General features: G+C 41.3%; 1 protein-coding gene across 1 annotated transcript; it reads left to right on the top strand.

Moving 5' to 3' along the window:
- The first annotated feature begins 786 nt into the window (after positions 1 to 786).
- On the top strand, positions 787 to 8802 carry SLC35G1 (solute carrier family 35 member G1). Its single transcript, XM_074959993.1, has 3 exons — positions 787 to 1018; positions 6356 to 6536; positions 7142 to 8802. Exons 1-3 carry the CDS (start codon positions 787 to 789, stop codon positions 7899 to 7901), a joined length of 1173 nt encoding a protein of 390 aa, XP_074816094.1. The 3' UTR covers positions 7902 to 8802.
- Positions 8803 to 12622: the final 3820 nt, after the last annotated feature.

The raw sequence follows: 12622 nt of genomic DNA, 5'->3' as shown, positions 1-12622 counted from the left end.
GTGCAGAAACTGGATTAGTTGGTCCCTGATAGATGTTGCACAGTGACAGTTGCAGAATGAGAAAGACCAAGTGAAAGCTAAACTATTATCTCAGTGAAACGTTTGTGCAGACTCTCAGCTGTCATGCTGCTGTCTGGGCCGCGGCCGGCGGCCCTCAAAAATAAGCTTTGCCTCATTTTTCAAAGTTTTGCTTTATGTCCTTGAAATGGACGTGGTCACCCTAGCGGCCAGCTAAGGCCTCTGCGCCAGCAACATCAGGGATGCAGCTAAACAGAAGCCCACACACAAGGCGCTGACGGACCCGCAGCAGCACACCAGGGTGAGCCTAAGGGAGAGCAGGGGAAGCGCGGCATTGCCTCCTCAGGCAGCTCCCTCCCTTCTGTGGCTGGGGAGGAGAGCGCGCCCCCTTCTGTTCAATCCACTTTAACTACCGCCAGCGGAACCTCTGCCGCGCAGCCCGAGCTGTGGGGCCCGGCCTCTGGGGGAGAGATCGGTGAGGAGCGGCGATGCGGAGGTAGGATACCCAGGGACAGGGGTCGCTCCTCGGCTGAGGCCAGGCGAGGGTTAGGTATCTGACGGGGAGGGAGCCCTTTGGAGGCTGGGCGCCGGCGGCCGACCCTTCAAGCCGTGACAGGGCTGGGGCAAACACAAGCCTCCCACAGGCTGCAGCAAGCCCCAGCCCAGGGGGCGGTACCTGGGCGGGGCCACCGCATGCGCAGGAAGCCGGGTGCGAGCCGGCTGGCCGGCATCAGCGTGCAGAGCCAGCGGGAGATCCCAGCCGGCCCCATGGTGCGGCACCTGGGCAGCGGCGGTGCTGCTGCTGCTCCCCCCGTAGGAGGACGGGAGCCGGCGCCGCCGCGGAGCGAGGAGGATGCGGGGGGCGCGCGGCAGCACCCCCCGTGCCAGGCGGGCGCCATGGAGGCGGCGGGCGCCCAGGAGCCCGGAGGCGGCGGCTGTAGCTGCTGCTCAGGCTCATCCCGGCCGCGCTGCAGGCTCCCGTGGGCACGGAAGACGCCCGGTGAGGAGGGGAGCCCGGCCGGCGGGGGAGGGGAGCCGTGCCCTGCCCTGCGGCGTGGGCTCCCCGCCCCTCGGGGGGACACTGGCAGGCGGAGGAAGCGGGCACCAGGGCACATCCAACACGGTGACTGGGCGCAAGCTGTGCTCCTGGGGCCGCTCCCCTGAGGGCGCCAGGCAGATGGGGGCGCGATCCGCTGTCTCCAGGGACAGTGCGGGTCTCTGAGGGGCTGTGGGGCAGCGCGGCCGCGGTCTGCCCCCGCCTTGGCGTGGGCTAACGGCCAGCGAGCCCTGCGCGCTCAGAGCTCACTCCCCTGCCTCAACACTCGTCCGCGGGCGCGCTCGGCAGCGGCCTAACGTCGGCTTTCCACGGTGTTGGCAACCACAACCCTCTGACACGCGGCGGGTGTGAATCAGGACACGTAGCTATCCGTGTTTGGACATTTTGCCCTCGGTCTCCTGTTCCCTTCAAGAAAGGAGGACTTGTGGCACCTTAGAGACTAACAAATTTATTTGAGCATAAGCTTTCATACATTCTGATGAAGTGAGCTGTAGCTCACGAAAGCTTATGCTCAAATAAATTGGTTAGTCTCTAAGGTGCCACAAGTCCTCCTGTTCTTTTTGCGAATACAGACTAACGCAGCTGCTACTCTGTTCCCTTCACGCTCTTTTGTTTGTCCCATTCCCCCAGGTTAAAACCGCCTTAATTCGTTAAAGGTACAAGTATAGAGAAGTGAAGCCCAGATTGTTTGGACTCACCATCCTAACTATCCTTAGCACTATATAACTTCATGTTTAAAGGGCTTTAGGATCCTCTCCTAACAAGACCCCGCAGCATTCTGCAGAGGTACAGAAATATCACGGTCTATTTTACATACTGGGAAACAAGTGGACACAAAGCTTCAGTGACCTCTCCTGCCCTAGGCCACATGAGTGAGTGTCCAGAAGACTGAGAAAGCCCTGAAGTTCCTGATTCCTAGCTTAGTGGTTATTTAACAAGACTGAACTTGCCTTACCCCTTACATCAAAGTCTCTGCTTTTCTTTTACCAAGCACTGAGATTGGCTTCCTAGAGCTTATCTTGTGGGGAAAACCTGTGCAGAGGGCATTTGTTCTTGGATTGTAAACTTTGTGTGCCAGTTCCGAGTAAATTAAAATGACTAAGAGATAACGGACAATGAACTTTGGCCATGTGAGCAATATTTTCTGAACCATACTCTGCTTATAATGAAGAAGTATGAGGGAAAAAGCCACATACTTGTGAGGCCTCCACTATGAGGCTTCATTGGTAATACAGATATTTTGCTTCACTTTATTTTCTCTGATAGTCTGAGGTCATTTTTTATATTTTATAGTTGGTTATTTTTATTAGAGCCACATGAAATTCTTGGGGTTTTTTTTCTATTTTTAAATTTTTGTGCTTTTTCATTTTATTCATATGGGTTGGTCGGGTCCTGCTTCCTGTGGGGATGGGAGATGCTGCACTACTCACCCTGCTCTGCAGGTTCACCCAGTTTCTCACTGAGGGCACTGCAGCCTGCCCATGGGTCACAGTGCCACTCACTCAAATCTCCACCCTCCACCCCATCATGATTGTCAAAGGGCAGCCTGGCCAAACCTGAGTGGTGCTGCAATCCCATGCCAAGAGCAGGGAGTTGGGCCCAGCCCTGTGGGGCAGGAGCCATCAATGTGGGGGAATTTTTCATTTAATTTTATACATTTTTTGTTTTTCATTTTATTTTGCAATTGTGAAAAACATGGGGCTCTAGCCATGATCCTGCAAAGACTTATGCAAGTGCTTAACTTTAAGCATGTGAGTACTGTAGATGGGTTCCTCACTGACTGAGCTGTCTTATAAACAAGGGTCCATGTCCCGAGCTTGTCTCCTGGAATTTGGGAAGTCCACAGACACAAACTTATTCCTGCAGCTTTCCTGAGGTCTGCCAGATAATTCCTCTCTTATGAGCATCCTAAGACATGAAGGTTAGGAGCTCTTCTTCTGGCCTTGGAGAGCATTCTTTGTCAATGTCCTTTACCTTCTATTGCCATCTCTCAGCTGCCCACTCCATTTTGTTTTGCAAACTAAACATTTTTATTTGTGTATATTTTGCAAGTATAACAATTACACATATGAAATTTAGACATGTTAAATGTAAATGCTCGTAGTTTACAAGAAGAAAACTGAGTGGAGCAGGGGTCAGGAGGTACCTGTCTAGAGCTTAAAACAAGGGGTGGAGGTTGTCTAAAGGACTGGGGAGTGGAACTGATTAGGGAACGGAACTAGGGAAACTATAAGAAGCTGCTGTAACACCTGCTCTGTTTAAATCTTTACGCATCTAGTAGCGAAAGCTCAGGTGTCATTTAAAGCTTTATTTTCCCTGTTCTCAGAGCTTTTCAAGCTGCTAGGCAATGATATTTTTGAACTGAATGCATGTTTGTTGGAGTGGTTGAGTGTCATGGTGATAAAGGTTAATATTTGCAGACTTCCACTGAGTTGGGTCGGAATGTTGCTTTACCGTACTTTCTTCTTGGTATGTTCTTTGAAAGAAAATAAACTTGAGCAACTTTAATTCTCGTGGGGAGGGAGGGTCTTATTTAATTGTATTAGTACAGTAGTAGTGTATTGAGAAGCACTGTTTTATTTCGTAAATTCTTGCTTTGGTAATCTGAGATACCACTGTTTTCAGTTCTAGTGTTCTCTGATATCTTTTTATTTTTCTGACAGTCCAGTGTTAGGTCATAATGGAGGAGTGCGTTTTTCAGACATGCATAGTACACTGGATAGATTACTAAAGCTAAGAGTTCTCAGAAAATTTTCTTTTTCTTAAAATCATAAGCTTATACTAGATGTGGGAGCTCTTGCTTTAATTTGATTGGCTGTTCACTTCAGGGTTCCCATTATTTTGGTTGACTTCTACTATTTGTAGTAATCTAACAGGCTACCATGCAGGAAATATGAATTTGATTTTCTGTTTTTGTGCTTCCCCCCCTGGACCAGCATGGGTTTGGATTTCCTCTTTCAGCTGTAGGTCACTGAATCTCCTTACTTTAATATCTCAGGCAATAATTTTAAAGTGTGTGTGTGAGAAAGAGAGTGACTTACTTGCACAATGGGGACAATTATATTATTCAGGGATTAAAATTTACACTAGTCTTCAATTGCTAAAAATTCTAGGCTAGTGCCAGAATAGCATAGAAGATGAGTGACAGTTTTAAGGACTGCTTTCTTATGAGCTACTAGAGCTAAAACAAATGTTGCAATCAATTGGAAATGTCATTAATTTCCCACTCTAGTGTGGTGTGAGATTTTGAACCTTAAAGTGATGACGTTTTGGTAATCATTTGCCTTCCCTGTTCCCTCTAGCCCACTTCAATTCCAACCTGATTTTAATGTCTGCTATCTTAAGAACTGTTAAAGCTGGACCCAATGTCATAAAACATTAGGCCAGCCTGGAATCTCATCTTTTAGATGGCATAGAGCAGTTTCTTAACCTTCGAGTCATGATTCCAAGGAGGGTCGAAGTGGGTTGTGAACAATCTTTCTTAATTAAATATAACAAATCCCTATTTTGATTCTTGGTTGCTTGCTAGGCAACTTTCTGCTGTGTCCTGTCACATCATTCCTTGTGCTCCATGAGATCTGTCAGCTTCCCTGCCTCCCCCATTATCTAAGGGGAGCCATCTTTCATCACAACTAACTGCTTTAGAGAGTGGCTGTTCCATTTATTATCTTTATGTGGTGGCATACAAGTTAGGGTCATCATAAAATATTATGCTTTTTTTATATGTACAATCATTTTTTCCCTTCTAATGACATGAGAACTCCTTGCTAATATTGTACCCTTGAGATTCTAACTTTCCTTCAGTTAACAGTTCAGTGAGTAGAGTGTTCATCTTATTTTGCAAAGAGATCCTGTTTTCTCTGGAGGCATGTTGCAGGTCACCAGCAGTTCATCTCCACCCCTTTTGCGAATCACTGGGGGACATAGATGGGGACCAGGAAGAGGGAGAAAAATGTCACTGAAGGGTGCCTGAAGTAGCAGGGATCCTCAAGACCAGCAAAGAAGCAGAGTTAGGGACCTTCTTAAGGGGGGGAAACTGGAAGATGGAATCAGATGAATTCAGGGACGAAACTCCTGTGTCTATAGAACTGGCAAAGATGCAAGGACTGTTTAACAAGACCATGCTAATTGAACACTTGACCAAATTTAAAATTATTTTAATTAAAAATATTTCCATTTTAGTATCTGTTACAAGAAAATATTGGTAAACCCCCAAAACTCCAGAAATCCATAGAATAGATTTTAGGGGGTTGTGTTATGATGAAATATGCATTGCTTTATACTTGTTTATGTAGACGATGTAAGATTCATGTTATACGTAATGAATCATTTCCTTGATTTAAAGTGTTTAGGTTTTTTAGATGGTGTGATAGGTAACTGTTTTCATTTAGCAACCTTAACTGGCTTTTTAAACAAAGATTTTTGTCTCTGGAATTTTAATGAAGTAAGGTGACGTATATGCCTTAAGGTTCAGTGTTTCGTGACCTGGCAGCAGCCAGTACACTTTCACAGTTATATTTTCTAAGCCTCAAACCTAGAGCAGTGGTCAGAAAGAAACCTGATCCATGTAATCCAGTGGTCCCCAAACTTTTCACATTGTGCCTCTCCCCCTTCCCTCCCCCCCCCCCCCCCGACAAGGGTTAAGGGGGCCAGGAGCGGGGCCACAGCTGGGGGCTGAGGTGCGAGGCTGGGCTGGGGCCGGGAGTGGAGCTACGGCTGGGGATTGAGGTGGGGGCGGGGCTGGGAGCAGAGTCATGGTCGGGCTGGGGCTGCGCCTGGGGGCAGAGCAGGGCTGGGTGGTACTCCCCCGCCCCCCTGTGGGGGCTGGCCTGGGTCTTGCCATGCCCTCCTGAATGTTCCCCCGTGCCCCCCTAGAAGGGTCTGCACCACAGTTTGGGGACCACAGATGCAATGAATTTCTCAAATTACAATAAAATATTTTGATATTAACCAAAAATGTAAACCACCTAAGCTGACAAATAAAATGTGATTTGTAAGAGTGTAATGCCATTATGTATTGAATTTCACCTCCTATACATGAGATCTAAGAAAATATTAATAAGGGGCTATGTGGTGGACACAAGTGACTTGGGATGTACTTACAATGAATAAAAGTGGTAGTTTTCTCTTGTTTCTTTTGCCTTCCCACCCCTTGCTGCTTCCCCTGACTCCCCATATAACTACATCATATGGACAATCATAATTTCAAATACAACTGAAAAACTTACTATTAGGTAAATTACTGTTAGTTACTAACTGGAAATTTATTATCTGTTGCAGGAACAAAGAAGAAATTCACCTGCCCAGGACTTGGCTTGTTTTATACTATATTGTCTGCCTTCCTTTTCTCAGTGGCTTCTTTGTTTCTTAAAAAAATTGAAGATGTACATTCAGTGGAAATCAGTGCATTTCGATGTGTTTTCCAAATGGCATTTGTTCTTCCTGGTTTAATATACTACAAGTAGGTATTGTGTCTAAATACAAAATCTTGTGAGGTACCTAATGTTCTGTAGGTAATAATATATCCACAGCTATCATTAATGAAATTGGAAAGTAAATCTGACTGCAAGTATTATTTTAATTCAGGATTTAATTGAAGAAGAGAAATGTCTCAAGAAACATTTGTAACTTCTCACTAAATAAATAGCATTGTTTTCTTAATGACATTGAGATTCAGAAAACATCTCTGAAATATTTTGAGCCTCTGAGCAGTAGAAGAAGGGATTATTCCAAAAATACCTCACTGAAACTCTGAGATATTATCCTTAAAAATAGAAAGTCATTAGTAGGATTTCTCTTTATATTATTTTCTATGGAGTTATTTTGCAAGCAGTACAACAATGCCTACCTAGTACAATGGGATCTTGATTCTGATGGAGGCTTCTGGGTGTTACAGTAATCCAAAAAAAATCTCTGCAGAGAGCCAAATTAAGGTATTCTGACAGTTTCATGATAAAAAGTCCCTCATTTGAGGGTATGAATGTAGTGAAATTAAATGTTTGATTATGAATCATCAGGCTATGAAATCAATGTGATTATATCTTTGTTTTTCTTTTTAATTTTCAGAACAGGGTTTTTGGGACCAAAAGGTAAACGAGTTTTTCTTTTCTTTCGAGGATTCCTTGGCTCTGGTGCAATGATTCTTCTCTACTATGCTTTCCAAGTAATGCCTCTAGCTGATGCCACTGTTATAACTTTCAGCAGTCCAGTTTTTACATCATTGTTAGCCTGGATATTTCTCAAGGAGAAATACAGCCTTTGGGATCTTCTTTTTACCCTCTTTACGATCACTGGAGTGGTTCTTATTGCAAGACCGCCTTTTCTGTTTGGATCCAATATTATAGGGATTGAAGGAAGCTATACAAATCATCTTAAAGGAACAATAGCTGCTGTTATAAGTGCAGTATCAACAGCTTCAACTTTTGTTATATTAAGAAAGATGGGAAAATCTGTGCATTATTTTTTGTCTATTTGGTATTATGCAGTAATTGGATTAATTGTATGCATTGTTGCACTGTTTGTAATAGATGAATGGACTTTACCATATTGTGGTACAGATAGATTTCTCCTAATATTAATTGGACTGTTAGGGTTGGGGGGTCAGATATTTCTCACAAAAGCATTACAGATAGAGAAGGCTGGTCCTGTTGCCATAATGAAAACCATGGATGTGGTGTTCGCTTTTATCTTACAGATTCTTTTCCTCAATCATCTGCCAACTTGGTGGACGGTGGGTGGTGCCCTTTGTGTAGTAGCCAGTAGCTCTGGAACTGCCATTCGTAAGTGGCAACAGAATTCAAAAAAGGCTAAAGAAAATGAAATCTAGCAAGTCAGACACTTTCATCACAGAAACAACGATAACCATCATAATCTTGGGAAAATATATTTTATAGTAAGATATATTTTATTTATTTAAAATATTTCATTTATTTAACTCTGTTACCAAATTGTCCCCAAGAGGAGGAGTCAGCTGACTTTCAAGCAGCATAGCAGATGTTTTAACTAGCTGGTTCAGCATAGGCTACTCAGTATAATACTGAGGAAGGCATTGGTGTATTTTCACAGATCTTGCTGTCTCTGTTTCCTGATTGCTATCTTAAACAGGCAGTAACTGTATACAGAAGTTATTTTTTTTTCCCCACAAACTAGTGTTGTTTCTTTAAAATTTTTGGGCCTGATTCTCCATTTGTTACACCTTGTATAGTCACTTACCCATCTCTAAAGTGGGAGTTAGTCTACCATTCTAAGGTAGTACTTTGCATTCACTTACTACAGGTATAACTGAATAGAAGAGGAGAAAGGCAGTGGAGTCTAATTATTTTTTCTTAACTCTACTCAAATTTTCTATTTTTAATCTTAGAAGTGTTCAGTGACATAGTTTCATGAATACACTTACTCCAAGCAGTTAGGGCCCCATTCAGCAAAAAGAAACAACAACAAAATAATACAGCTTCTGTACAACAGGCATGCAAGGCTGATACATGTGGCAGCCTCCAAAAATCTCTGCAGAAAACAGAAGCTCGATATGTAGGGATTTTTCTTAATTGGGTTCTAAATAAACATATGCTCTTTAATCTTCCATATTATTTTTGAAAATTCTTTTGTTTTTCTGATTACCAAAAGAGAGCAGGGCTGATAATGCCAAAGTAAATCTGAAAACTATTTGCAGTGGCTTAACATATAACATTATGTCAGTTAACTTTTAATTTAAAGTGACTTTCCCAATAGACCAAGTCACGTTGATTTACTACTACTTTAGTTGCTACAATTTCAGTGATTAAAGAAAATGGTTAATATAGCCCTTTGTGAGTTGACCATTTCTTATGCTACAAAATGTTATGCTGTGTTGCACTATCCTTAATTCTATGCAAAAAATATTTTATTTGTATTTTTTTAGGTATTTAATTTAGATTACTCAAAATGCTGTTCAACAGTTTTGTTTAATACTTTGTGTAAAGTATTTTTGTGGAGAAAAAGTTGCACTTTTCTTGGCTGCAGTTATGTTTAATGTTTTATTGTAAAACCTCCCATTTCTTGTTTTCACTAGCTAATGAAAGGTATTTAGAGATTCCACAAACAGCACTGGTTAGCCAGCGTCATAGTGGAGAATGTACAAAATGTACCCTGCACTCCTCACATGTCATTTTTAATGTTTGAAGACTATGTTTTGATAGCAATGACTACGGTAATATTATAATATAGAGTCCAGTTTCCCAGTTTTATGGGCAGGAAAAGAAGATCACTATAATACATAGTGGTTTCCCAGAATGGATTGTGATCTACTGGGGGGTCTCAGTCCAATTGAGTTTTAAGATTAATTTAATTTTTACTTTGCTGAGACCCTTTACACTGTGCCCTGTGGCGTTTTTCAGGCAATTACATTGTTTCCTCTTCTTTTCTGAAAGAGGAAGCTCTTTTATAGTCGTAACCCAAGAATACATCCTGTGTGTGGAAACTGACATAAAATAATGGATATAGTCTTATCTTGATGCACAGATATTTATACATGTACCATCACTTTCATGAGATAAATTGTTAAAACTGTTGCACTCCACTCTGCGGTGGTTTGGGTGAAGTGATCCCTGCATGTATAACACTAGTAAAGTGCTTTAGGATGCTTCTAGAAGAAATGAGCCATATTTGTGTAAGATTGCCTCAGAATATATGCTGTGGGTTTGAGGCTGCTTTTCTTGATGTCAAGATCAAAACTCTAGGGAAAGGAATTAAGGAAACTTAATAAAAAGGATGAAAATATAACAATGATCCAGTTTCAACAATACAGAATCATAAGTATTATGGAGGGTTGTCTTTTTTTTAGAAATTATGTTGAAAATGTTTGAATCATACATTGTCCCTGAATTATTATAAATTGATGCATATGACTTAGTAGCCTGCATTACTGAAGAGAGGTTTTGTTTTCTTATTATATACGAATATTTACTTAAGTATAGAAAATATGCAGGTCTGAAATAGACAGTTTATTGGTTTAGTAACTTTGGAACAAATCTTTTTCTCAAGTTTTCTTCTTCAAACCTTCACCTTAAGTGTAATTTACTGTCTATGGTAAATGAGATATAGCAAGTCAGTCTTAAAACTGAAATTTTTATTAATCCTTTTTAAAACAAACATCTGTTAGCAAACTGGCAAAGTAATTTTTTTTGTCCAAAACTGATTTCTTTGGGGTTCTCCATGACTGTTCACACTCATTATTCCCAAACTTTCTCACAATATTGCGTGTATAGAAAGAAGGAAAACAATAAAACTGGTTTTGTGGTCTGTTTGAACTACAAATTTTTTGTTGTCCCAGATGTTTTAGGGCCTGATGATGCAAGGTGTTGAATATCTGGGTACCTGCATCTTCCAGTGAAATCAGTGGGAGTTGCAGGCATTCACTATCTTGCAAGATAGGGCTTATATTGTGTTACTTTCTTTATGAATTGAGTTAAGCAAATTTCTTTTATAACACTTTTTGCTCTTTAAAAAGGGCAATGCCTTCATTTGGATTTAAAAAACTTTTTAGATGGTGGTTGCTCAAACAATATGGAGAGGAAGACCTTGAGTATAGTGATATACAGCAGTGCTGATATATTTATTTGTTCTGTTTATAAAGCATCTACAACTTGTCTTTCCAGATTCATTTTTAATAGTGTAAATCATTTTAAGTATTATATGGTTTTTGAAGCACCTCAAAAATTTTTGAAACCAATTTCAGATGCTTTTTTTCTTAAACTATAGCTAAAAAGTTAAATTTGGACAGTTTTGAAGAAAATAGTTATGGAATGGCTAAAATAACTGCCTTAAAATGCAGTAGCTGGTGAAAATGCTTCTCTTTTAATTATTAGTTTTAATAAATTATACTGGGCATTCAAATGTCTGCTTTTCAGGAGCTTACACTGGAGACTTTAAAACTATATCAGATTGAAATTGAGTTGTCAGGTAACTTTTCTGGCCCAAGTCTTTTTTTTTTTTTTTTTTTTTTCTCCCTTTCCCCTCCCCTCTCCCCCCCCCCCCCCCAAGAAAATATTCTTATTCTGGAAAGGCATTTTTGAATTATAGAGCAACAAATTTCTCAGGATTTCAGGTGCTATTTTTTCAACCTCTAAATCAGAAACATGGCATTAATGTTTAACATCTTTTAGTGTCTTTTAAACCATTTTTATGAAATTGGACAAATGTACTGTATTTCTTGGGAATTTTTTTCTATGGAATATTATGGACTATTACTGCATACAATTTTTATTATAAAAAGGTCTATTAAAATCAATGGGACACTTGTAACTACTGATTTCAGTAGCTCCTAAATAGAAAAAAATTATAAATGTTGTCCTGCACAAAAATGCAGGGTCAAAAGACTAAATTTTTACTGGTGCATTGACCGGAACATATGCTATTTTAGTAGGCAAAAATCCAATGAAATCAGCTGCCGTGACTTCAGTGGGACTTTACAACCTTAGAGCCTTATTTGCCTGAATTATACTCCAGGCTTGTGGCCCAAAAGTCTTCATATGGCAAGTGTACAGCAGGCCAACATGTCCAGGGTTTATTTGGTTGTGAAAAGCCCTAAAGAAAATCCAACTTCTGCACCAGGGATTTAAGAATGTGCATGGGGGAGAAACAGGATATATATGTAACTGAAATCCCCACATACTAAATTACCTGTCCAGCGTCTGGTTCTCTTTCCTCCTATTATCCTGGTGCTGCACAGGCTTTGGGAGTTACTGCACCAATAGCATTTGAGTAACCCCTCGTATAGCACCATTGGTGAGTGGTGTGGGTCCAAGCCAATTGTGCTTTTTGCTGTCAAACCTTAAATTGGAATTATGTTTTCCCACTTCCAAATGCTCAAATGTTGTTCTCCAATAGATAGAAGCTTCTTCCTCTGATTGCATGTTGTGAAGAGATGGGCCTTACCACTGTTGATCACCATTTGGTGGGAAGAAATCTCTTGTTGAGCTTCATTCAGGAGCTGTCTTCTAGGGAAATGTTAATTTCTAACTAGTCAGTCTCTTCAAAATTTCTCCCTTTGCTGACTGGCATTTAGTCAGCCAGGAGAATCTGTTTCCCAGTTCCAGGTTAGGGACTCCACTATCCAGCATCGGTCCCATAAGCATAATTGGATGCAATTATGGACTCTGGTAGGTGGCAGGGTTGCCAATGTTGGCAGCAAGAGCGCAACATTGATTATTTTGGGCATTACATAGCTGCTATCAAGAGAGTTCAGTCTCTTGACCGTCAGCATGTCCGAAGAGGAGTGTGGTGCCTCTGTGAGCCTGCAACTGGGGAGGGGATTCTGGGGTTGGATATTCCTCAGTATACAGGCCATATTGTATTGTCACCCATACAGTTTATTAGAGTGGGTAATTTTATATACTACGTGAGGTACAGTTTCACAAAAAATGGGGTAAAAATCAGATACCTCTAGCACTAATTGAAGAGTCTCTATCTATTACGTAGTTAAATGTATGTGAAATCATATGTTTTGTAGAAGTTACTGGTTTTTGGTATCTACTGGTATATTTTTGAAAGATGATTTTAATTCCTATATCT

The sequence above is a fragment of the Natator depressus genome, chromosome 7 (assembly GCF_965152275.1).
Source record: "Natator depressus isolate rNatDep1 chromosome 7, rNatDep2.hap1, whole genome shotgun sequence".
Classification (NCBI taxonomy): Eukaryota; Metazoa; Chordata; order Testudines; family Cheloniidae; genus Natator; species Natator depressus.
The sequence above is the reverse complement of the archived record's forward strand: the minus strand, read 5'-3'. Positions and strand labels throughout refer to the sequence as shown.